Below are 25790 nucleotides of genomic sequence, written 5' to 3'. Positions count from 1 at the left end.
TGTGTGTCTGTAGACCAACTTTACAAAGAGTTTCAAATATTCTATTATAATTATTATAAATGAAAAATATTGCTGAAGTCAATTTGATAATACTTGTAAAAGTTAATCAGGTGTCTGCATGTGTAATAAAATTTTATTTGCTTCAATTCCTTCATATCAAAACAGAAACAACAGGGTACAGATTAGAACCAGTGTACACAGATTCAGGAGGCAAAACAATCACAAACTCAACATCCACATACTCGCTTGTTTCTGGGCTTTCAAACACATCGCATGATTGAATTTGCGGATTGAGCTTGTTCAATTGCCTTTTGATCACTTCAAGGAAACATGGATGGGAGGTCTGGAGGTGTTGTTCAAGAATAACGTAAAGCCTAAAACATACTGTCATTCGTTTTGAAAGCTCCAGAACAAGCGAGCTAAGTGGGCCTTGAGTTGAGATTGTTTTGTCAACTTCTGTTTCCAAGGTCAAAAATGAACGGTCAAGCTTTACACAGTTAAAGTCTACTATGAAAACAGTACAAAAGTTGGAAAAAAAACAAAGGCACACACAAACATCGGTCCATAAATTGATTACAGATTTTATTTTATTAAAAAGAATTTAGGTTCACAGAAAAAAAAACAGGCTTTTAGAGCATTTTAGGGCAACTGATGTCTACTGCACTGCAGAAAAGATCCAATTGTCTCTGATATTTACACGAGGACTGCCGAGCCAGCCAATGGGAGAAGTTGTAAATGATTGATTAACCAACAGTGGGTGAATAAAAGATGTATGGCTGGACACATAACCACATTCAAACGAATCTGTCAGACATAAAGATCCATCACTGCACTGGATATGAAAGATGAGAACAACAAATCTTTTAACTTCTTGGATCAGTTAACACTGTTTGCGAGTGTAAAAACTTGATTTGAGCGGTAAAATGAACAAACCCAACAAAGAATCTGCTGAAATACTGAACCATGAAAACGATTACAATCAGACCATACAGCGCTTAAAAGCTTGTATCCCACAGCAACAATCTGAGCTTAGTAACCATTAGATATGAGATACAGGTTGGGTGGGGAGGGTAGGGAGGGGGCGGGGGGTCTGGAATATAAGTATGTAGGCCACAATTTGGCAACGAACAAGATACATATTCAAGAAAAACCTGTACAAACATCAGACAAAAACAAAAACACACTTGATTTAAAACTTTAGTACTAAAGCTACAGAATTCAAAATATGTTTATTGTCTTTTTTTAAAACTTTTTTTTTTACTTCAAAAAGCTGTTATTTGGGTGTGTGTGTGTGTGTGTGTGTGTGTGTGCAGAACCGGGATCTGAAAGGGGCGGGGCTTTTGTACGAGGTCGGGGGTGCGGCTTCACCGTCAAATGACAACGCTCGCTTCGCTTTTGACAGCACACACACACACAAGACAGTTACATCCTCCAAAGTCAGCCTACAATTGTTGACCTCTTGTGTGCATGTGTGACTACTGCACCATCATCACCAAACACTTTACACACACACACACATCACACACCAGCAGCACCACCACATACAAGGACTCAGATGGCAAACAGAGAGAGAGGAGAGAGAGGGGGGGGGGGGGGTTGGTGGGTCGTAATAAGAGCAAAGATATAGAACATTTAGTGTTGAGATCCTCTCTATGTTGGATTTAACCAGACGGATCGAAGTGCGACACCAAAAGTAGGGGGTGGGGGGGTGGGGAGGGGGGGCTGTACAGAGTGTTACGCTGCTCTGTGCTGCTGATAGGGAGCGGAACCAAACAACTGTACATCTGTGTAACAGGGAACCGTAAAAACTGCAGGAAACTCGTCGGCCGGGCTGCAGGATTACTTAGCCAGAGCGCCATCAGAGCTAAACCAACAGGCTGAGGAGGAGGAGGAGGAGGAGGAGGAAGAGGAGGAGGAGGAGGAAGAAGAAGAGGAGGAGCAGGATGAAGCTCTTGAATAATCTGGACTAGACTCTGGATCCTCCGGCCCACCTGAAAGAACAGGAGCGGATCCTCACTCGACACTTCCGGCCGATGCGGGATCCGTCAGCGGATCCACTTGACAAACATCCTTCCATCATGTCTTATAGAAAGAGAAAAGTACTTCGACAATGTTTTTTTTCTTCTTCTTAAGAGTGTGATTGGCAGGTGATCTGGGTTAGACGGCCCAAAACCTCTCTTCTGTTTAACTCCTGATTTGGATCCTGATCTTAGGATCGTTTGCCTCTTCTCAGATCAGAACATGGGCATGCTGAATCCCTGGAACAGCGGAGAGAGGAAGTAATTGTTAAGAAAATCTCACAAAAATGACCTCAGCGGCTGCAGTGTCTTTTTTCATAAAACCACTAGGGGGCCCTAAAGTCAAGTTGTCCAAATTCTACTCAGAGTGGCTTTAAACATTCATTAACATACTGTATATAATTTGATATTAATGATTTACATACAAGGCTGCAACTAATGTTTTAATACTAATTTTCAATATTATTTCCCCTGTTTATTTATATTTTAAACCTATAGCAAACTAAATAAATAGAAGAACAGACTGCAGATTATTTTCGCAATAAAACATTTCAACAAAATGTCAGAAAATAGTTCCCAGAGGTCAATGTGGCGTCTTCATCTTTCTTGTTTTGTCCAACCAACGGTTCAAAACCTGAAGATATTCAAGATTACTGTCATAAAAGGCTAAAGAACAGAAAATATGACCATTTTAGAGGCTGGAAGCAGATACGTTTTGCTTAAAAATTACAATCTATTAATCAGTTATCAAAAAAGTTGCCAATCATTTTTTGCTGATAAATTTATCGTTTCAACTCTACTTCCATACATCAACTAAATGACTCAAACGTTTTACTTACCGACTCGTCCTCAATCATCGCTGCAGAGTCAAAGAAGTCTGGTCTTAATTCTGCTCTTTCACGTCTGTTCCTTGATGGCGGCTAGTGCAGCAAAAACCCCAAAGTAAGACATTTAATAAAGAAGAAGAAGAAGAAACTCAGACAAAAGAAACGGGGTCTGGAATTTCACGACTAAAGTTCAATGAGAGAAAGTGATGTTACTGACCAGGTCGATCACCATAGTGTCTTCAAACTCCTCATTCATGTCCTCCAGCTGGCCCCGCGATGACATCATCACGTCTTCGAAGATCGGCTCTGCGTCATCCTCCATCAGCCCGCGCCTGGGGGCGAAGACAGATTTCATGTAATAACTTCTAAAGACTGACATCAAATACGATCATCCGATTTCAGGTGATTTGCCAGAATCGAAGCTCAAACACACACTTACACAGTCTGCCGGACGCCCTGATTGCTGCGTGACTTGATGTAGTTCAAGGCCGTCCGGTCCTTCCTGCTCACCTCGTCCATCTTCTGCTGGCCGAGCCATGACATCTGCATCTGAGGACTGAAGACAAACAGGGCGGTCAACACACTCTGCTTTTATATTAATTCTATGTTCTTCCCTTTACATAAAACGCTGACTTCCTACAATCAGTTCAATATGTAAACGTGTGTATGTAGAGCACTGTGCTGTACGTGCGTGCACTGACTTGTGTACGAAATCGTTCTCTGATCCGGGTTCTGAGTCGGGGTCTGGCAAGTGTTCAGCTGGTCTGTTCTCTCGGAGGACTGTTGAGGTGAGCTGAGGAGTCTGCAGCGCCCCCGGTGTCTGTAAGGTGTCATTCCGCATCAGCCATGAGCCCTCCACACTACTCTCCTCTGAAAATGAAAACACAAAAGAAAGTTCACAATGTCATTTTTCCTGTAACAGAATCAGTGCAGCTAAGCAAACCCAGACAAAAATCTCAGCACGTGCTCACCCTCGATGCGTTTCTTGTGTAGTGGCGGTCGTCCCTTCTTGCTGCGGACTGAGCCGGTCTTGCTACTGGAGCCCGATGTGACAGACATGTGGTCCTCGTCTCCTCCCGTCAGCAGGCTGTTCCTGTAGGAGATCAGCGGGAGCCACACGTCCTCCCGACGCTCCGACATCGACTCTGACATGAACTTCTCCAGGTACGAATGGCTGAGGAGACGTGTGGCATTTTAGGATTTAATTAGAATTCGTTTAGCGTGAAATTACAAGATAAAAGTTTGAGGTGACAGATTGAGTTTTGCAAAAGGAATAAAGATAGAAGGGAGTACTTACACTGTCTTTTTGTCTTGGCGGATTAGTTTGGAGGAGAATTCACTCAAGACCTCTAGGAAAGCCAGGTTGATCGGAGGAAACTCTGGACCTCGAGGATTCTGGTACTTAAATGCAAACTCTATTCCATCCCTGACACGAGAGAGAGAGAGAGAGAGCAAGACAGAGAGAGAGAGAGAGAGAGTGAGGAAACATCAAAGACATAGTGAGAAAAAGGGGAATGAAAAAGAATGACAGAGTGAGTGACAAAGACATCAAAAGTGACATGAAAAGATTTTTTCTGACTTGCTAACAGAACATTTTTTATACATTAAAGACAAACTCCTGGTTTGGATGATTTTAAAAAAAGATGAGAGAAAAAGAAAGAGAGAGAAAACTGAGACCAACAGCAAGCAAGAGAGAGAGAGAGCAACTGTGGTCAAGTGAGCTAGAGAGTGAATAAAGAGACGGAGTGGTGGTAGCGAGAAAGCCGGTGAATCAGATCAATAAAATGTTATATATTGTTTCACAGCGGTTATGTTCTAGAGCACAAATAAACACGCCCACACCCCTCCGCACAACCCTGCGGCGGTGTGCCGCAACACCTGATTTAGTCTGGATACGGCCTTACTGAGCAGATTTACAGATAGATATAGATCATCATGTTCATTTTCAAGGAACTCTTCAGTTTTAAAGATAGAACAGTAAAATATTAATTTCCTATTTTAGTCTCGATCTTGAATAGCAATCAGTTTTTTTTTTGTGGTCAGACTTGGTGTTTATCTGCCCCTTTTGGTACCAGAGTACAAGATAAGATAACAAGTTAGCCAAATAATTTTAAGAAGTGTTAAAAGATATTATCCTCAACATGCATGACTCAGTCTAATTCCAAATCTTAAGTTTTGTTTTTCGATTTTAAGTAAGCATTACCAAGAAGTTACATATTTTTCACGTTTATCCTTTCTAATCCCACTTGAACTTAAACATCAGCTGTGGTTTTGTTGGTTTCCTCCCTGCCTGATTACAGCTGTGAACCTGATCAAGTGTCCCCTTCAGGCTAGAGTGCTCATGATCGTACTTGTGCAGCGTGGCGACAGCCTCTCTGGTTTTGATCTGATCCAGGCCAAAGGTGAGGGCGAAGCGCCGAGCCAACTCCTTAATGCCGCTCACATGAGATGATGTTCGGTCCAGGTTGGGACCCTGATCCTGCAGCAGCTCGTTGAACAGCTGCAAGACAACACACACACACACAAGCCCGTTGACAAAGAGTTTGTGGATGTGCACATAAAGAATTACACTGTGTATGTATCTTGTATACAGTCTGTGTCACTGGCTCACCTGCTGCAGACTGAGGATGAGTGTCTTGGCGCAGAGGATCTTGTCCGTCTGTCTGGTTTTACTCAGAGTCTCTTTGATGATGTCGCCGTAATCATTATAGTACTGAAGAAACAAACAAAACAGTCAGTTTGTTGAATTCCTGATGTTCGATCTCTGAAATTTTCAGCCGACAATTTCACACAAAACCTAAACAGATGTAAATAAACATTAAAAATCTCAACTTTGGTTGTCACTACTTTGTTTTTTAGAGCAAAATTGACTTTTTTCCTCTAAATCTCCTTGTTTATTTTGCCTGTATATCATTGTATTATAATCAGTGTGGCCTTAATAGTTCACTTTTATACCTTAACTCTAAACTGAATATGATTGCCCAAGATAAGTCAGCTTCACCCTGGAGAACACAGTCTCATTTCCACATTTATTTAGGAAATCAAAGATATTGTTAAGGATACTGAAACTGCTGCAAAACATCTGTTCTGTAATTTGGAATCACGATTAAAGATTGTGACTGTTGATTAACCCACTTAAAGTTATCTTGAGGGTTCTCTCTGTTTTTCATTTTGTCCATTTTAATGACTGTTCTTTCTCATGTTCTTGTTTTGAACCCATTACCTTCCTGACTGTGTTCCCCAGTTTTTATGTCCTTTTCATATTGCCGTATTATTATTATTATATGTTGATCATATCAAGGTTTATGTCAAGTACAGATGAACAGCCACCTTCATGTAGTGTTTGAAGATGTCGGCAGCAGCGGGCATGTCTACGATGTCGTAGATGATGAGTTTGCAGAAAGCAGCGAGCAGGTTTCTCCTCTTGTGGAGAGCCTCGATCTTGTTGGCCTCGTCTTCCTCGTCTCCCTCTATGAGCAGACAGATAGAGAAATGGAAAAACAGAGGAAAATATTGAATGAAAAGGGGCACTTTGTTGATTTCTTCTTTTGTTAATTTTTATTAGAGTGCTCAGGGCTTGTAAAAAAATATCTCTCTTACCCATGCTCTGGCTCTCATCGTCCTGGTCGATGAAGACGTGGTCCAGGACGAAGTTGAGCAGCTCGTTCTGCAGGGTGCTGTCCGGGTTGAAGACCAGCGGCTGGAGGCCCTCCCTGCCGCCGGAGACAAGCTGGTGACTGAAGATCATCAACAGGTCGCAGAGAAGCATGAACGCCTGAGGAAAGTAAACAAATGAAGAGTTATGGTTTGATGGAAAATGTTACCAAAAAACATCCTTGTTTTGTTGAGGTAATGGAATGATTTTTTTTGTGGGGAAGGAAAAAAAAAAGGCCACCCATGATCATCAATAGTCTTTTGGATAATCTAAATAAACTGATCTAGATGAGGAAAAAAGGCTGCACTTTTAAAATCTCCTCTTAAAACATACTCGCATACACATTGGTTTTGAAAAGTGCTCCATAAATGAAGATTCTTATATGAAACACGAGATTCCCGCACAGTTAGAAATCCTCTAGTGCTTCCAGAAGTTGGCTTCTGTTACTGTAAATATTAAGGGTTCTTGATTGTGCCTGGGCCACACGAGCAGACCATAATCAGTCTTAGACTTTGAAGCTTATTCTTCTAAACAACAGAAATCACAACATGGAAAAATGACAGAAACCATTTTTCTTCCCGCATTTTTGGACAATAACAAAACTTTTCAAGTCCTAAAAATGTTTTTTTTTTTTTTCAATTCAATTTATTTTCTTCACTCTGTTTTCTATAATCTACCAAACAAATACCTTCGATCGAGCTGTCATCAACATACAGTATCAGACATTGTGACGGTTATGACAATGTGCACAGTCAGCAGAAGACGCTGTTTTTCTTACCTGCTCTTTGACTGGCGTGTTGACGTTGGACAGGCACTGCTGGCACACAGCCAGGAAAGACTTCACTACTCTCCTGAGAGCCACCAGGTCATCCTGTACACACACACACACACACACACACACACACGCCATTAGCCATGTGTCACAAATAATGAGCATTTGAATAGAAATCGATATTAAATAGCAGTATCACTCAGGCTAAATGTCTTGCCCCGGATAATTGCACTAATGAAGTCATCAAACTTTAATGATTTTTATCTATCATCAACTAATGTAATTGAGGCAGAGGAATCAATATGTGTTGTGTTCCTGCAGGTCGAGTCTGTCAAAGGGCGCAGAGAGAGCACAGTGGGACATGGCAGACTGATCGACTAATGGTTACGTTTTGTTTATTTTTTTGATTCTTGATGCGCCGTCTGCCCACCCCGCTGTAAACTACCAATTATGTAGCTTTAGTTTTTCTATTTTAGGGTGCGTTTTTAACATCTGGCCAGGCACAACAAATGAAAATGTTCGTTCTTTGCTAACTCAGGCTCATTTACAATCAATAAACATGGCTCCTATCGAATAAACAGATTTAAAAAACAAAAAGATCCAGTACATAGTGTACATCCTGCAAAAGAAAGCAGCAGAGACTCACTCTTGTCTAGTTTAAATAAGGTCATGTATAACCATTAAGGTTAAAAGAGGTATCGATTGTATTCTAAACAAAATGTGGCTGCTTGTTTCAAATGTGTGACTATCACTCACTCTGTAGGACTATAAGTTAAACTTTAAAAGTCTGTGTTAACGCTGAAAAATAGAGTGACATATAATGGATGCTTGGGTCAGCCTCGGGGCCTGATGCCAGTGTGGTGTTTAAGTGTTAAATGAAGTAGATAGAGGGTAAGCCCTTGAATCGGGGATCAGCATCTTGTCCAGTAGTGAGATGGATTTTTACACTTAAGCCGCTCCACTCTGCAGAAATACAGATAAGCTCCTGTCCCTGTGGGCCGCAGAGGCTCAGACTTAACTCCGAGAACCCCTGACTGAGTATCAACATGGTTTCTGAGTGTGAGGTATTAAAGCTCTGTCGGTGGGGGGTGTGTCCTGCACCTTGCTGGGAGCCCCTTCTGTGATCTTAACCAGCTGCCAGAGGATGGAGTAGTGGGAGCACTGCAGGGCCTGGACGGCTATCTGCTCCGGCATGGAGCCCTGCTCGATGCCCGCCTTCAGCAGCCGGTAGCAGTTCCCGAACAAGTCCCACCGCGTCAAGTCGTGAGCGCTGAGGCAGGAGACGAGAGGAAAATAGACTTCACAGATGTGCTTTCATTCAAATTTACTGTACCTCATAAGCCGACTGGCACTGCAGAGTTTGTTACTGTTTGATATATAATAGATGATATAATAAACGAAAGGTCAAAAGTAAAGAAAGTGTCTTACTTGTGGAAGGCTGTGAGTCTCTTGAGAGTAGATAAAACGTTGTAGATGTCGTCATCATCAGCCTCCTCAGCCTGCAATACAACAAACACCTGTTAGTACATAAGGACTAGACTTGATATACTTTATTTCTGCTTACTCGAGTCCCCCCCCAAAAAAAATACAAACTCAGAGCAGACATTTAAACCTTTGAAGCGTTTCCACTTCCACTGCAGCTGAACAGGAAAACCCTGTCCGTTGAGACTCAGAGAGGGAAGACTGTAACTGTGGAAAACATCCACTTTATTTGACTAGCTCAGACAGCTGCAGCCTCATATTATCATCAGATAAACTTTTTAAAAGTGTTTTGCTCAAAACAAGGATAGTGGATTTCGTCCCCCATCGCTTACACTGTAAACGTGTTATGAAGGGATTTTCTAATGTCCAGTGTGAACAGGAGGAATGATCACAACAAGCAAAACCTGTTTCAATGCTCATTTGGACTCCTGACTATTGTTTTAAGACAGACTTGAAAAATAGTGAACCTATTCTTTAAGCTCAAAGGTGGGACAAAGTCCTACACAGTCATAGAGTCATAGAGTTCACACGATCAGTGACAGACGTGGTTGTGTGAAGTTCAAACCTTGCCTACGTCTACTCGTCTGCACCCCTTCCCCTGCAGCTTGAGGCTGAATTTCAAAGACAAAGCCTCCCTCGAAGACACCACACATCACAATTACACCCTTTTTCACCAATCCCTTCCGAACCCGCGCCCGCCGCCTTGTCCGTCGTACCTCCTGCAGCAACTCTTCGACAGAGTGCGTGAAGCGGTCGCTCATCTCGTCGATGAGCTGCGAGCGAGCGATGTCCACGCGGTTCATGATGGTGTATTCTTCGGAGCAGAGGATGCTGTAGGTCTTACTGCAGGCCTCGAGCACGTCTATCTCGATGTGCTTCTCCACCACCAGCCGGATCTGTTTCAGCAAGGCGTCCAGGTGCTTCTCCATGCGCCCGGCGCTGTACACGTCCAGGTCGAAGAACTGGGGGATCTGGAGCAGGTTGGCTACCTTCTCTGAGTCTACCTGGTACTGTAGTAGTAAGAAGATGGAGAGATAGGAATTAGATAAAGAAGTCAGGAAATGTAGCGTCCAGAAAAAGGTTACAAGCTGAAAATAAAAGAACAGAATAGGAAAACAACCTAACAAATCAGCTCATCAATCTGCACCTGACATTTGGCTTCTGCTCCTCAAATGGTCATTTACATTTTAAGTATTTAGCCAGCACACTTGTCCAGAGTGACACTCATTCAATAACACGTCTCAAGACTACATAAGTAACACCTCGATCGATCGTTTCGACAAACAGATCGATCACCCGGCCCATTTGTTAATCAGTGGCTCTCTGTCGCCAGCCCTGTGCGAGCTGCAGGCTACAGCTCGTCAAAGGTCTTACCTTGGACAACAACATGGGCAGAGCCATGATGAAGTGCTCTGTCAGTTTGTTCTTATCATCTATCTGCGTCTTCCTTTCCTTTGCTGTCAGCACCTGGACACACACACAGACACAAAACTTAGGGTCAAGTGAATTAGGGGTGTAAAAAATAGGCAGGAAAGGTGTTAAAAATTAAACAAAATGGAAAGTTCTGTCCTCTCAACACGACCAGAAAGGGTTTAATGATGATATGATGTGTTATTCAGGTGTAGGAAAATTCTGCTTTTGCAATCTGTGTCCCCACTTTGCTTCTTGATCACACACAGATACGAGAGAACTTTAAAAAAGCACGAAAAAGGAAACACGTTTTCAAATATTGCTCAAGGCTTCTGTTTGCAAGTATTTTCACTTGGCATCTCATCTTACCCGTCTCACCTTCTACTAACCTCTTATGCAACTCAAACTGAACACTGAAAGAGCGGCCGAGGTGTATGTGACCTACCCGTTTGCCGGTGCCTCTGCCAACAGGTGGGTGTGCCTCTGCTGCCTGCCGGATGGTGCAAACCATCAACTCTATCAGCGCGCTCTCCTGTCTGTCTGACAACACTGCAGACAGACAGATGAAGAGGAGCAAAGAAGACAGACACACAGAAGGGAGAGTCAGGTTGTCAGTAAAGGTCAGGAAGAGATTGAAAGACTAAAAGAGACCAAGAGGGAGTTTCAAGGAATGAAATATCATTGCATCATCTCTTTTTCATTTCATAGACTTAAAGACAGACTGAGAACAGTGTGTGTGTGTGTCTTACACTCCTCTCCCTGTACAGGCTCCTCCAGCAGAAGTTCAGCCATACACTCCCAGTCTTTCAGCAGCTCCTGAGAACTTTCCCATAATGAGTCCACCAGATAGGCTGCATGCTCGTGGAGCTACACACACAAACACCACAGAACCAAACTTAGTACACGTGTGCAGGTTTTGGGGGCACTGTGTGAAAACTTGTGGCTAAAAATCACTTTTGCTGAATCAATAAATGTCTCATCTCATCGTGACATTTCACATCTAGGACAGTGAAAGGTCACTAACCAATCAAGTAACTCAAATATTAGATATTATTAACTTTAATGTGCCAATATAACAGGATACTAGTTCCTTTATTGGCGCCAGGAGTGGGCGCCCTGATCATAAATCTCTCTCAATAGCCACAAAGAGAGTCCCTCCAATGATGTACATGTGCCAATTTCAGGGTTTAACACACTCGATACACATACAAATAATGATATATTATTTAAAAACATCAAACAATTCAACTTTAAATATTAAGTACCTTTACAATTTGTGTTGCTTGCGTGTAGTGTCAGTGATGATGTGTGTGAGTGTTACCTCGCTCTCCAGAAAGAAGAGCACCAGCATGCGGATGAGATTTCCGTTGGGACTGCTTCTCCCTCTGCGCTTAGCCAGCGCTTCTTCTGCCTGGGGGTCATGACGACTGAACAATCTGACGGACAGAGAATGAGAAATCAGGAGGGAAATGTAGAAAAGAGGAATAGACAGAAGGAGAGAGTGTGTACACCAAAATTAGACGGCAAATACGATACAACTGAAACATTATTTCAGGTCAAAATCATTTTAAGATCATATAGAAAAGACTTCAGGATGGACTCACTTCCTGTGCAGGAATTCTCCAGCAGCAACAGCGACTGGCCGGTGGGCAGAGTAAACCAGGTGGTAAACATTCTCACAGTCCTCATTGGACAAAGCGTCTTCACTGCCCCTAGAGCAAACAGTCAAAACTGGTTACACTCAACACATAGATTTCAAAGTCGCTCTTATTGGTTCCTCAGTAAAAATTAATAAGGAGTAAGAGAATCGAAATGACAGTGTAGCTTTAAGTTTAGCTTTAAACTGTGTGTAAATTGTGATTAAGGATGGAAATTGTTGCTTTTTAATGGTGACACCGAATCAAATTAAGTATGAGTTCATCTGAAAAACTTAAAGTGGTACTAAATGTATTAAGCATCAAAGGATTCCCCTGAAAGAGCGATCTGAGTGCTCAGTTTCACAAAGAACTACCTATCCAGGATATTTGTGGGTCTTGTCAAAATTTTGACAAACGTTTGTTTTTGATAACTTGACGCTTCTGTGATAATGAACAGAATGAATATCAAAGAATATCAAAGCTACTCACTGCAGGATGAGCGTGACCAGTCTGATGGCCTCCACAGCCACATCGTACTCCTTATCCAGTGTCATTGATACTATACGATCCTGTCAAAACAGATAGATTTGTACAGGGAAAGAACTGGGATCAATAAGAAAATTCTCTTTAGTGGTCACATCTTTTTTTTAAAATTTTTTTAAGTAAGTCGTGATTCTGTTTTCTTTCTTGCTGGCGTTACCTTGAAGCGGTTGGTGAAAAGCTCTAGCTTGGGGAACAATTCACGGTTTGTGTACAGATTCTGCAGAGCCTTCAGACACTTCAGACGCACCTCTCCTTGCTGGAAAAAAAAACGGAGAGACAGTTCAAGCTGAGCAAACATCGCAAAGAAAAGCAGTTCCTGGTGGGCCGGAGGCTGAAGGTTTGTGTAAATATCATCAGATCCTTTAAATTCATTCAGTAGTGGCGCACTAATATATCAATAAAACTTCAATCCAGTCTCAAGGCAGTAAGAATTTTCACCCAAAACAAGTGTGTTTGACTCACCCTATCATGTAGTGTCCAACCGACATATTTCAGGTAACTATCATTAAGGAAAGCATCGCTGTACATCTTCATCCACACTCCAATCTCCTCAATACAGATGGCTCTGATCTCAGCGATTGCGTCTCTGTGAATCAAAAGGGACGATCATCACTTTCATTTTTATGACCACAACGGCTCTGAGCTGCTAAGACAGGCGACAATTGAGAAACTCTAGTTGTATTTGACTGTTATTGACATGTTTGTGGTCACTGTTATCATTACAACTGACAGTAGGCTGCTGTTAAGTATCATTACAACCAGCTGAAGCAACATTATCTTTGAACAGATTTTAAATAATGATGGCAGCATAGACGTCAACAGGCGGGAATTGTACCTGTAGCGATGAACGAAAATGCCTTTGAAGATGGAGTTCATCATATTCTCGATCTCATCTTGGTTTTCCTGAAGCTGCACAGACAAAAAAAAACACAGATACAGACAAGACTGCAATTTCAAAAGACATTTGACAAACACTGTGTGATACAGCGCAGTATAGCTACAAGCTTTACAGTGATCACAGCCGTTATTCCTCGTTATTATAGTTGCAAAGTCACATAAACACTAGCTAACCTCCTTCCTTTTCTGTAGCAGCAGTTCCAGCTTCTCGTTGGCTCTTTTGCCAGCTATCTTGTTCCTCTCGGCCTCGTACTGTCTCTGGGTGTTGTCCTGGTGAATGCTCAGGTTCAGCGCCACGTTCACCAGCGCTGTCATGAGCTTCATCGCTATGCGGAGGCAAACACATGCACGCATAAGGCTCAGGGATAAATACAAAAGCCTCAGACTGCAGCTCATGAGAAATAAAGTTTTTGCAAAGTGCTGTACAAACACATGTCTTGTTGTAATTTTAATGATAAAACGGACTCATCAAATAGGTGCCGTTTACCTGCTAGTGTGGACGTGTGTCTGAAGGCTCGGACTTGAGAGTCAGACAGCCCCGTGAGGAGGGAGATCACAGTGTCCATCATGTACTCGTCGTAGATGATGCTGTACTGACACTGGCGGATCAAAACGCTGATGAACTCGCAGAAGTTGTAGCGGAACTTTTTCCACATCGGCCCCGGCATGGTGAGAGGATAATCGCCGCTGTCCTGTTGAGAAAAACATACAAGTAGTGATCAGAGAGACGGACCTTCAAAGGACCTCGGTGCTGGCTAGCAAACCCTCCCACTGAAGTGTTTTTGCACAAGACATTTGATGAATATTTTCTTGCAGATGGTAAATGTAAGAGACTATCCCATTGTGCACTTCAGTGTCACAGTTAATTCAAAGAAATACTGGTCTTCTTCTGCTCAGCCTGCAGACAAACCCTACAGGGTCAGAAATTAGGTTCCACTGTGGGCAAGAACAACCTGAGATGTTTTTAATATGTTTTGTTTGTTTATTTCTTTTAATTAATTCAAGAATAAAATTGATTTATAAAACAGTTTTAGGTTGTGTCTGAAGGCAGATGTCGTAATTATTAGTAGTAAATGAAGGGTCACAGAGTTACAGCAGCTTATATTAACATTCATTTGGCAAAAAATGACTCAGAAAGGCCAAATTATATTATGTATTTTTGCTGTTTTTAAGATGTTATAAGGTCATATTTATTGAGCCTTATGTTTACAGTGTTATCTACTATGGATTTATAAAAAGACATGTAAAAAAGGGAAAACTTAGCTTAAGCTCAGCTTTTGTTGGCCAAATATTTTTTGTTGGGGGACCAGATTAGGCCCATGGACCACTATTTGCCTACCAATTTCATACCTCTTTCAAATCTGACCTTCAAGTTGACTGTTCATATTATAATTTTGACCATCATATCAGGTCTTTTTCTTCTTTTCTGCATTATTCACTGTTATTAAACCAGCGGCTGTCATAGCAGTTACACAGATGTTTATATGCTTAGGGACATGATTTTTATTAACACGGACACTTTTGCTAATTCTGGCTGCTTGTTATGATTTTCTGGTCATATTTGTTACCAGTGAAGGAGACCAGTCCTTTCATCTGCTCAACCACTGCCATTTGTTTGTTATTCTCTCCTCTGCTTGTTGTGCTGTGTGATGTCAAAAATGTGTCCTGTGGTTAGAAGTTGGTAAATAAAAAAAAAAGTAAAAGAACTGAAAACTCGTGTGAAATGTGTGATGTGCACCCTGTTCAAACTTGAAAAATATCCAACTTACATTGGATGTGAAAATAAACTAATCTGAGCCGCCTGTTTTGAGCACTGAAGCATTATTTCTGCTATAATCAAAACCTGAGAAGAGCACACACAGCTTCAACTGAAAGGCCATGTATATTTGCAGCAGCACACGGTTACCTCATCAAACTCCTCGGTCATCTTGCGGATGATCTCGGCGTTCTGCATGTTCCTGAACATCTCAATCCTCACAGTGCCTGGTGAGGATTAAATAAGAGTCAGATTCGTTATTTCAGTTGTCTGACACAAGCACACGGATCACGATATTTCAGTAAAGTTGCAATAGTCTTACCTTTGCACCCTGAGCACTGGATGAAAAAATTGATGAGGTCCAGCAGAGCCAAATCTCTGTCCTGTTTATACGACTCGATCCACTCATCCACCACAGACTATACACACACACAAACACACAAGCACAAGTTTTAAAATATGTCCAACACATGTAAACTTGAAATTCACATATTCTAACAAAACACCCACATGTTTGATTCAATCAGAATGCTGCTCAGATTTTATTTTAAAGCTCTAGTAATTTAGGTTTTCAGTATGACACTATCTTGTGCCTACGTGTACCCACCTGCATGGCGCTCTTGCCCAGTTTGACCACTTCGAACAGGGTGACGGGGTCTCCGCCGTCTCCATTATGTTGAGCCACACCGTTGGCTTTCCCTCGCCCTCTGGCTACGCCGACAGTCTTGTCTGTCGGCGACTTCCGAGGCTTCTTATTGGACGTCTGGAGGGAGGGAGATGTATTGATTAGACAGAGAAGAACACAAACAATCATGCTCAAAAAGCAACTCTTACTCAAATAGACAAACAGGTACGCAAATCAACACAAACAAAAACTCAGGCTACATTCAGACTGCAGGCAAAAGTAGCCCAAATCTTTTGCTCATATGTGACTCAGATCTGTTTTTGTTTCCTCAGTCTGAACAGTCATATCGGAATTCATGCGACTTTTTCGCCTGAACAGAGCGTCTTGCCACGAGAGTCTAGTGGAGAGGCACTGACACACGTACTTAAAAGTAGCCCTCAGTATCCTGAAATTTGAATGAAATCTGTTTCTGTGAAGCTGTTCAACGTCATGATCCCACCACTCCAGGCTTTGACTCCACATCCACACACACACACCTCCGTACAGAAGTTGCAGCCGTTGCTCCACAAAAAGCCATAATCAAAAATTTGGCTCTTTTTCTCCTCGTCCTCCTTATCATTTGCTCTCAAATTCACTGGCTTCCACTGCACATCAATTTATAAATGAAACCGTAAACACAGACTTCATTGGCCTCCTCGTTTACTTCTGTATGACAGTGTGCTGCATGTGACGTCTTTGTTGATGTTCTTTTGCACAAGTGGGTCAGTTCAGGACTTTGAGCTGTTCACATTCGAATCTGCATCGAGCACTAAGGATTGCAGTGCGAATGTAGCCTGATTCCCTCTTTCTGAACCTGCACACAACACACATTGAGACTCATACCGGGGCTTGTTTTCCAGGCCTCCCTCTCTTCTTCTTGCCTTTCGCTTCTGGATCTTCTATCTCACCGATGCTCATACTTAAACCCACTGCATCTGTTGCCCCTGACTCATTGGATGAGTCCCTGAGAAAGCAAAACAGAAGTTGAGACACAAATTAATCAGATACTTTACTCAACAAGAGCCATAAATTTTAAACTAAAAAAAATGACAGATAAAACGAATGAATTGGCAGTGAAGTTACTGTCTTCTTTTAGTGAAATATAAACATTGACATGTTGTGTTTAGAAATCTTGTCCAAGTATCATGTTCTGGACTTCTGCTCACACACTGCAAATGTGAGTCACTCAAAAACTGAAGCAAAGGTTTAGGAAAATGTTTAAAAAAAAAAAAAAGGCCACAGCCCCGTTATAATTTTAATAACATCCACTTCTGAAATAACTTCCATCTGATGTACAAAAGTATGAAGAACAGTTTACAATTGGGGTTTAAATGTTTCTCTATAGTTCATTCGTTAGTGTTTCACTCACTGTAGGACAGGGAGCTCTGAGGTGATCATCCTGGTAAGTTGGGGGTGGCGGCGAGGTGTTTAAATGTGTATATGTGTGTCTTCAGGACTGAGTGTGTTTTTAGGTCCGAAGGCAAAGGTACGAGACAGCAGCACGGATGGGGGAAAGGTCTGGAGGGGCAGGGAAGAAAGGCTCCAGGACTGACTGCACTCTGGCACTTAACTCTCTTCAGCTCCTGGAAAGAAAAAAAACACAGAGAAAAGAAAGAGAAAATGATTATTAAACACATAAATTAGCCAGAAACAACTGTGATACTAATGATATGGGTGGTTTGTTGGAGCTATACTGAAGTATGTGCAATAGTTAAGAAGGTGCACATACATACAAATCTCACTTAGACACTTTAGAGAAGCTGTCAAGTTACTGTTAATGATATATTTTTTTAATCAAACTGTGATTCTCTAAATGGCTTCAACACTTCATACATCTGACAGTTTACATCACATCTCAAGGTTCAGTGTCAGAAGTGTCACGATTGTAAAATGTCACTGAAAGCAGAGATGGAGACGGTCCAATCTTTCACTCTTGTGGAACAAGGTGTGGAGGTGGAAACGGGGAGAGGAGGACACCAACTGGTCACTTTGAGAACTACGCCGGCAAAATATTGTGGGGCGTGTGGGGAGGATTTGCTCACAGGAGTGTTGTTGTCAAACAATTTCAGTGACAAATATAAGATTTAAAACTTTTTTTTTTTTTTTTTAAATTATCACAGTCAATAAATTTAGGAAACAATTACTGAATTAAGAGTAAGACCAGTTCATAACGTCAAAGTGCAACATCATTTTAAACATTGTGAAAGTAAAATGCTATTAAAAAAAAAAAAAAGCAGAGACATGCCTTGCTCTCTGGTTTAAAAAAAAAAGAATAAGAGTGAAACAGTCTTTGTTTGAGAAAGGCTGGAGATAAATATGATAACCAGCTAAATATGGTCTGAATTGTGAAAATTCCCGGGTGCCTCAAATGTTGCAAAAAAAATCCACAATGCCATGCAGCCAAACTTGACAGTGAGTGTAAAATTCTGACCAAGAAGTTAATTATAACATATGTTGTCTACCTGTTTATATGCTAATGGGAGCAAAGAGCAGAGGTGGTGCAATACCACACCTAACCACCAGAGGCAGTATGATCCACAAAGTCCTCTGTCTCAAAGTCTATCTCCAAACTGCCTAATTGGGTTTTAACGGGGGGAAAGTGGGCTTAGAAAAATCACCAAACACTCATCTAACTCACAGCTCACTTCCAGTTTTGTTCTGCTCACTTTTAAAATGTTTTAAGAGTGTATTTTCCCCAGAGTGTGTATGAGTGTATGCATGTGTGTTTGAAAGTAGGTCTGGGCAACAGTAGGGGGCAGGCTAAGAGAGTGTGTATTTAAATACTGTCTTCCACACAGTGTTTGTACTGAGGAACAGCACAGGCGGGAGAATCCTCTGTTTCAACACACTGAATTACACTCACGCACACATGCACACACTCACACACACACACACACACACACAGAGTCATCTCCGTCTGGCTCAGTGTTCTCACGCAGCGAGGCCGTCATCTGAACAAACTACAACACTGTCAGAAAAGAGACTCCAGGTGAACAGAGGACTTGGATCAGTACAAGGACAGTCGTCTTTCACAGTCTATATAACCCTTTGCTGTTTTGTCACTTTTCAAGAATATTTAATAAAATCAGAAGTCGGTCTTCTCCAAACTTCCACAACTTCAAAAGGCAGCGCCTGCAGGGGCCGAAGGGTTTTTTTTTAATGGCTGGGATCTGACCTGCTTGCAACCACATGAGCTTCGTATCGATTTTCACACTTGATATTCCTGCTGCATAGACGTCAGACCTACATTAGCCTGAGTCTGCTGACATGGCTGCACATATAAATGTTGAGGCAAGTTATCCTGTCCGTCATGGAAGAGAATTCAAAAACATGGATGGAAAAGGCAGAAATGATCACAATGAAATAAAAAAATAAATAAAAAAATCCTTTTATCTACCCTGGAGATGTTTTTCTGCACACATAAGCTGTGTCAGCAACGGCATTGAAGGTATATTCAATAAAGTGGGAGTGAAAGTGTAACGTTCAAAACCTGACGTCTAGAAAAAGAAACTCTCGAGCACACAACAAAGGAAAAAAAACCCCAGGCTAACATCACCCAAACTCCCCTTATTTCTATCGCTACGTAACGTAAACCTCTCATTTTCAGCAAAACTGATTTAGATACTGGACTGTGACTAAGTAAAATAACAATTCATTAAATTATAGGAGAGAAATAACATAACTTAACAGAGGCAATTAACTCTTTAAATTCTGGGATGTCACACAACAGATTTAAGACTTTTTAAGATAGTAGGAATGAAAAACATGACTAAATTTATCAGAGAAAAAATATAAATGAGAGAAAGAATAAACGTTCCATAAGATATTTTAAATGGCACTTTAACATCAACTGCTATAATCAGGTAATATATATTCAAAGTACACACACGCAGTATATTCTCCTTGCACTCATGCACATGCAAAAAGTAATGCAATGCAACCCACAGTAAACATATTGTGTCGGTATCCAAAGAGGAACTAACTTCCTTATCCTGGCTGTGCTGTACAGGACAAAATCTAACCACTAAACTCAGCACCACAGATATATAGTACAACATAAACTGGAGTTGTTGAACTGGGACAGAAAACAAAGTGACAGTGAACACAGGGACACACAGGGGAATCCCCTCATGGTTAGAAAACAGCTACGGGGGGGGCGGGGGGACAACTCCTTAAGGCTACAACTTGTTGTGTAGAAATGGGAAGTAAATGACAGAGCAATAATGTGCTGGTGTTAATACTATCATCACCTCATTTAGTCTCATCTAATCATCTTGAGGGATGTTAATATGCAGATTAAATCCCGCTAAAACACATATCCTTCACAGTGCCTGCAGTAGTTGAAACTAATCAAGATGTTGACGCGAGACACCGCAGTGAGACCGCACTGATTTATAACGAGGCAAAGTCAAGCAGCTTCAAATGACTGACAGGTGGGACTGAGTTTATTATGTAATTTCACTACTGTCCCGTCCACTAATTCTCCCCTCCACTGCTGGAGATGCACACACCCCCCCACCACCTCCTCCACCCCTCTACCCTCCTTCTGTACTTCACAGATTGTTATATCTAAGCTGCTCTTATTTTTACCCCAACATACTTCTCTGCCCCTTCCGTCATGAGGATTATCTTTCTCCGAAGGAAAAGAAGCCAACTTTATTTGAAACAATTCTTTTGTTGTGTTTTTTCTTAGTCCTGAACTTCAGAGAGAGGAACCGGAAAAGGGTGTGTATGCATCTGTGTGTGTGTGAGAGAGAGAGACAGAGAGAGAGACAGAGAGAGAGAGAGAGAGAGAGCGAGAGAGAGAAAGCTCGGAGTCTTCCTGACCTGTTATCAACCGATACTCAACACACATCAGCTTTCCTCATTTTCTCAACACACTGGCACTCTCTCGCTTTCTCTCTCTCTCTCTCACACACACACACACACACACACACACACACACACACACACACACACACACTGTAGTAACTGCAACAGGAGGCTATGAATAATTTGCAGTGAGTCGTCTCCTCAGCTGTTCTTCAGTTTTGGTTTGGATTAAAGCTGCCAACTGCATTCACATTACACCTCTCTTTCCCATCATCAAGTTCAATTCAATTTAACCTAATGGCACAAATGTCAACTAACTATCCTTATAAAGAAATAGATCCTTGTTTAAAAAAAAACCCCCACAAAAACCTGTCATTTCTGAAGCAGAACAATGAATAATACATATTAAGCTCTTTCTCTGTTTGCTCAGTATTGTGCAGTTTAACTGCGATGTGATGAGCTGGGACGACATACTGTACATTTCCACTGTAAGGGAAACCAGCACTGACCTGTCCTGTGATCTTATGACCAAACTGTGAGCATCTCTGCTCTGAACTGAGCTGTGTCGGCACTGTAAACTGATCGACATGAGGTCACGCAGGCCGTGAGAGACAAAAGCGCTAATTTGTTAATGCTAGTCTTTAGTACTTCTGCATCTCATGTGTGATATCATCTTTGCTCGGGGTTTACTTTTGTCTAAGAGGTGGCGGTTACCTCACATATTTTCTGATCCACTACAGTAGAGTACATTTTCAAGCATTTTTTGAGCTAATTAGATCAGGGATTTATTAAGAGAGCTGGATACAGCGCCATCAATCAGTGTTGTTGCCAATTTGCCCCAGTGGCCAACAGCGGTACTGCAACAAAAACCTTCCCTGTAGCCCATTTTGGCCCACATTATTCCCCTTTTGTATTATTAATTTATTAAACCATGAAAGTTTAACATTTGTAAAGCCTTCCTATAAAGGAAGAAAAGGCAATTTTGAGTGTGATGCATCCCAATGTCAAGTCTACGGCAAAAAGGGGGGGCGAGCAGGCCGGGCCAGAGAGAGAAAAACTAATGTAAACAAGTCTGAATTAAACCAAGAAGCAAGAAAAGGTCTTTGAATGGGCGCCATCTCAGTATTCAGTTCTTATTACACATACAAGGCGGGATCCTGGGATTCCCAGAAGCCACTTATAGTTTGTGAGTGCGGTATAGTTAACGGATTCGCAAGGTAACGTATGCCTACAGCTCAGTGAAACTAAAATTGGGACATAAACGGAGAAGATTTGCCACCGTGGCAGAAATCCAGGAGGAAACACAGGCTGCTCAGGACACAGTGACGAAAGATGACTACAGGAAATGTTTTCAGGAGTGGGAGAAGCGCTTGGGACAAGTGTATCGCATCTCGAGGAGAGTACCTTGAAGGGGATTAGAAAGGTACTACTGAAAGATTTATAATGAAAGTTTTTTTTTTTAAACTATTCTGTGAATTTTTGGGTTCCCCTCCTAGTACACGGGTTAGATGTGGGTGAAAAATGCATGTTGCAGTTACTGTGAATCATGCACCACATTACCAAAGAATGCCATTTACCAAAGCATCCTGTCATATGGAAAACAAAACCACACATGCACTGCCCCTAAAGTCACACTTTGTGATCACAGCTGCTCAAATTTACAGCGCAGCACGGGTGTAGGAAAATGAGCAGAGTGAATTAAGAGAAGTTACATTAAATAGTTAACCGAAGAAAGGATTAATGTACTGAACAAAATGTTCTCTCTCACTCTCTCTCTCTCTCTCTCTCAGTAACATTCACAACAGTCACTTACAAAACAATTACACACCCAGCCAGTAGAGGAGCTTAATTCTGGCGATAGGAATGCAGACAGTTGTACAGCTGGTAGCTGGTTGGAGGGCAGCTTCTCTACTTCAAGCGTTTCAAAACATTTGCCCTCACATTCCAGGTGGTGTGACAGCATGTGTGTGTCTGTGTGTGTGTGTGTGTGTGTGTCTGTGTGTGTGTGTCTGTGTGAGCGTTTCTTCTCAGAGGGTGTCAAACAGAAAATGTTCATGAACTTTTCCTGAGCTTAGACTTAACCTTAAATAAATAAACAATTGAAAAACTTGATGTAAGCACTTCAAACAGAAAGGCTGAGATTTGACTCAGTTTATAGGGGAACATTGGCAGCTAACCGCCCTAATAAATTTAATGTGGATTTTTTTTTTTTGGATCGAATAATGTTGTGCAGGTTTGTTTTGTTTCACTAAAACATGGTTCAAAATCTGGACAGCAGGCAATAAAAATTCCTTATTGGAAACTTGTAGATTTAAGGTTGACTGGGTGGAGAAACTGAAACCAGTGTAGTGGGGAATGCAAAGCTGAACATTATTATCACAGAAAGAAAGGTGTGAACAGTAAAAATCCTTATGCTCACTTCTTTGTTAGGCTATCTACATGTTCATACACACGTCAAGAAGTAGAGTTTTCTTGTAATTATAGTCACAGAAACTTTATTTAGCACTTTATGTGTTTTTTTTTCATAAGAGAATTAAGATATTCAGCATGTAACTGTTCCCACTCACACCAGAGGTTAGGTGGAGCAGTTACAAGTGCTGCTTCAAAGACACTAAAACAACCCTCATGTTAACTATCTGTAGTCTGCCAAGTGACTTCATCCTGTGTGTGTGTGTGTGTGTGTGTCTACTTAAGAGAGAGCACAAGACAGAGAGACAACGAGTGAGCATCTGAGAACCACTTAACATGCATGACATGTTCTCTAGGAGGCAGGCCGACGTTGCTATAGCAACCGGTGTGGGTCATAAGCCCGGCGGTGACGGCATATTTGATTGGCTGAGTGGAGGCAGGAGGGACCAAACTGAAGCGGGGTGGGTGGTGGGTGGAGTGGGGTTGGGAGGGGGGGGGGGGGGGGGAAGCAGAACAGAAACGGGACCAGTTACAGATCCAATCAGTGCTTCGTAAAAATCTGAGTCTTGCTGACTCTGGCAGGATTCTTTCAGTGTTGGTGAAAGTTATTTCAAGATCGGCTTCTCTCTCCTCGAGACATTTCTTTTGTGTTCAAAACACACTCATCACAGGAGCAGCTTAAATGAGCCTCGTGTTTCATCATTCAGTCCCGTTCGTGATAAACTTTACAACAAATCCTAACCTCAAAAAAAGGTATAATAACATAATCCATGGAGGAGATTTATGGGTAAAAGTGTAAAATAGGTTGAATGCAACCACTGTGTTGACGCATTAAGGATCAGTGTCATCCTGCAAAAGTTGAACCTGCCTCAATGACGTCATCTACCAAGATTGACCGAAGACTGCTGGTAGATTACTTTGCGGTTGCAGTGTTTTGGTTTCTGATGAGCCTTCAAACCCCTTAATCTATTACTCAAACTGCTATTTAACTGTCAGACGAGTACCTGAAACAACACGACCCCACCGATGCAGACCCTTGCACTTTCTTTTAAAACACAGGCCTTGTTTTTGTCTGAATTAGAGCTGTAAAGATGACTCCATCAGTTGATTTTGACTATTTTGATAATCAAATAACCATTTTAGTCATTTTTAAGCAAAGATGCCAAACATTTGCTCAAATGTGACAATTTAATGCTTTTCTATCTCATACATGACAGTAAACTGAATCTCTTTGGGTTTTGGACTGTTAGTCGGACAAAACAAGACATCTGAACACATCACCTTTGACTCTGGGAAATTGTAACAAGACAAAACAATTAATTGAGCAAATAATCAGCAGATTAGATAATCACGTCATCAGTCTGAGCACCTATAAGGCATTCAGACAAACAACAGCAGCCCTCAAATTCATTTCAACAAGGCCTCGACACAGAGGACAAAAAAAGTTGACCCTCACTTAACTTTTTCTACAATGCAACACCGAATCCAGCAAAATATTTGCCTCGCGATCGAGAGAAAAAGATTCAGAAATCCTTCCTCACAGTAAAAGCCTTCAAACCCATGAATCTATTACTCAAACCCTCCTTTGTACCTGAAACCACATGCCCCCCTCTAGATCAGCTTTTTGTGTTTTTTAATGCAACACAGTCTTTTGTCTGAACGCCCAGTAGATGCCTCATAGCTCCGCTGAAGTGAATTAACGATAGCGAAGGCGACACGGAGGAAGACGAAAACAAAAAAACAACCCTTTGCTAACGCTGAAATAAAGACTGCTATTATTTTGTGATCTTGTGAAGCATTTCATCACTCTATATCAACAAGCTCGAGACAGAACAAAAACAGAATTACTTTAGATGTACTGAATGCAAGACACAACCCGATAAACGTATGATGCTTCCGTTTAGTGATGCGGCGGTGCCACGATGACAGGCGTGCGTGAATCCCTATTCAAAAGCAATTAATCAGTTTCAATGCCGGATGCTTCTGTGTTGAGACAACCTGAATGCTGAAAAGCATAAATTTGCTTTAAAAAAAAAAAAAAAAAAAACACCTTCCACTAAAGCCGCCGTCTTTCACGGTGACCTGAAGCCCTGTCAGCTGTGAAAGAGAGTTTTTTTTTTTTTTTTGGCTGAAAATAGTCACTTTAGAATAACATGGCTTTATTGCTTCAAGCCAGAAAAATAAAAAAACAGCAATCTCACAAAGCAAATTTAGAGAATAAACACCAGAGAGTCCTTTCATCTCAACAGCTCTATTGACAGAGAGTGCGTCTACATCATTATGTCATCAATAAAGACGGTATAATCGCACAACAGTGAGCAGCAGATGACTTTGTGTTATTTTAGTTAAGGGAATTTCTCTCCCCTCTTGCCCCCCCCCCCCCTCCTCCTTTTACAGGGTCAGTCACACTACAGTGTCACTGCAGCTGGTAATGATTCAACCACACTTGTCATAGTGACACTTCAAGGAAACGGATGCCAGCAGCCACGAGGGCTCAACATTTTTATGACCTTCATATACATGTTTCAACACATGGCAAATATGACATAATGTGTATACAAACTGAAGCACTTTCTGTTTAATTGCTTTAATGTTTTAAGGGATCACAATGAGGATTTAATGGGTGATAACGGTGAGGTGATTATTGTTTTCACCTGCATTCTGCTCAGTGAAAGAGCTGCTGTTGCAAATATTTTCCTGACACACACACACATTCACACACACACACACACACACACACACACACACACCTTACTGCTGTCGTGGTCCCCGCTGGCTGATTCTTCTGACAACTATAACCTGTGCTGGATCTGCTATAATTGGCCATTATCTCTACAGACAGAGTGTGGTAAGCCCATGTTTCCGACACTGAGGGGGTACACTTGTGCGCCGTTCAAGACAGAAAATA

The 25790-nt window shown here is 41.7% G+C and overlaps 1 protein-coding gene across 1 annotated transcript in view; it reads right to left on the bottom strand.

Annotated features, from left to right (window-relative positions):
* Positions 1-565: 565 nt before the first annotated feature.
* stag1a (stromal antigen 1a) overlaps positions 566-25790 on the bottom strand; it is a 47607-nt gene continuing 22382 nt past the window's right edge. Inside the window, exons 2-32 of the mRNA XM_044374880.1 lie at positions 17031-17244; positions 16505-16625; positions 15605-15760; positions 15320-15416; positions 15148-15224; positions 13729-13933; positions 13416-13567; positions 13180-13253; positions 12807-12930; positions 12502-12600; positions 12291-12370; positions 11769-11876; positions 11486-11600; positions 10914-11031; positions 10610-10713; positions 10129-10221; positions 9471-9764; positions 8701-8771; positions 8374-8542; positions 7279-7371; positions 6446-6620; positions 6176-6315; positions 5457-5558; positions 5197-5345; positions 4143-4271; positions 3817-4019; positions 3547-3715; positions 3285-3401; positions 3063-3177; positions 2858-2938; positions 566-2258 (exon numbers count right to left, since the gene is read on the bottom strand). Of these exons, the coding sequence (XP_044230815.1) occupies positions 2235-2258; positions 2858-2938; positions 3063-3177; positions 3285-3401; positions 3547-3715; positions 3817-4019; positions 4143-4271; positions 5197-5345; positions 5457-5558; positions 6176-6315; positions 6446-6620; positions 7279-7371; positions 8374-8542; positions 8701-8771; positions 9471-9764; positions 10129-10221; positions 10610-10713; positions 10914-11031; positions 11486-11600; positions 11769-11876; positions 12291-12370; positions 12502-12600; positions 12807-12930; positions 13180-13253; positions 13416-13567; positions 13729-13933; positions 15148-15224; positions 15320-15416; positions 15605-15760; positions 16505-16625; positions 17031-17059 (3783 nt within the window). The 5' untranslated portion in view covers positions 17060-17244 and the 3' untranslated portion in view covers positions 566-2234. The remainder of the gene's footprint in view (positions 2259-2857; positions 2939-3062; positions 3178-3284; positions 3402-3546; positions 3716-3816; positions 4020-4142; positions 4272-5196; positions 5346-5456; positions 5559-6175; positions 6316-6445; positions 6621-7278; positions 7372-8373; positions 8543-8700; positions 8772-9470; positions 9765-10128; positions 10222-10609; positions 10714-10913; positions 11032-11485; positions 11601-11768; positions 11877-12290; positions 12371-12501; positions 12601-12806; positions 12931-13179; positions 13254-13415; positions 13568-13728; positions 13934-15147; positions 15225-15319; positions 15417-15604; positions 15761-16504; positions 16626-17030; positions 17245-25790) is intronic.

The sequence above is a fragment of the Thunnus albacares genome, chromosome 15 (genome assembly GCF_914725855.1).
Source record: "Thunnus albacares chromosome 15, fThuAlb1.1, whole genome shotgun sequence".
Lineage (NCBI taxonomy): Eukaryota > Metazoa > Chordata > Actinopteri > Scombriformes > Scombridae > Thunnus > Thunnus albacares.
Note: the sequence above shows the minus strand (reverse complement) of the source record. Positions and strands in the feature narration are given on the sequence as shown.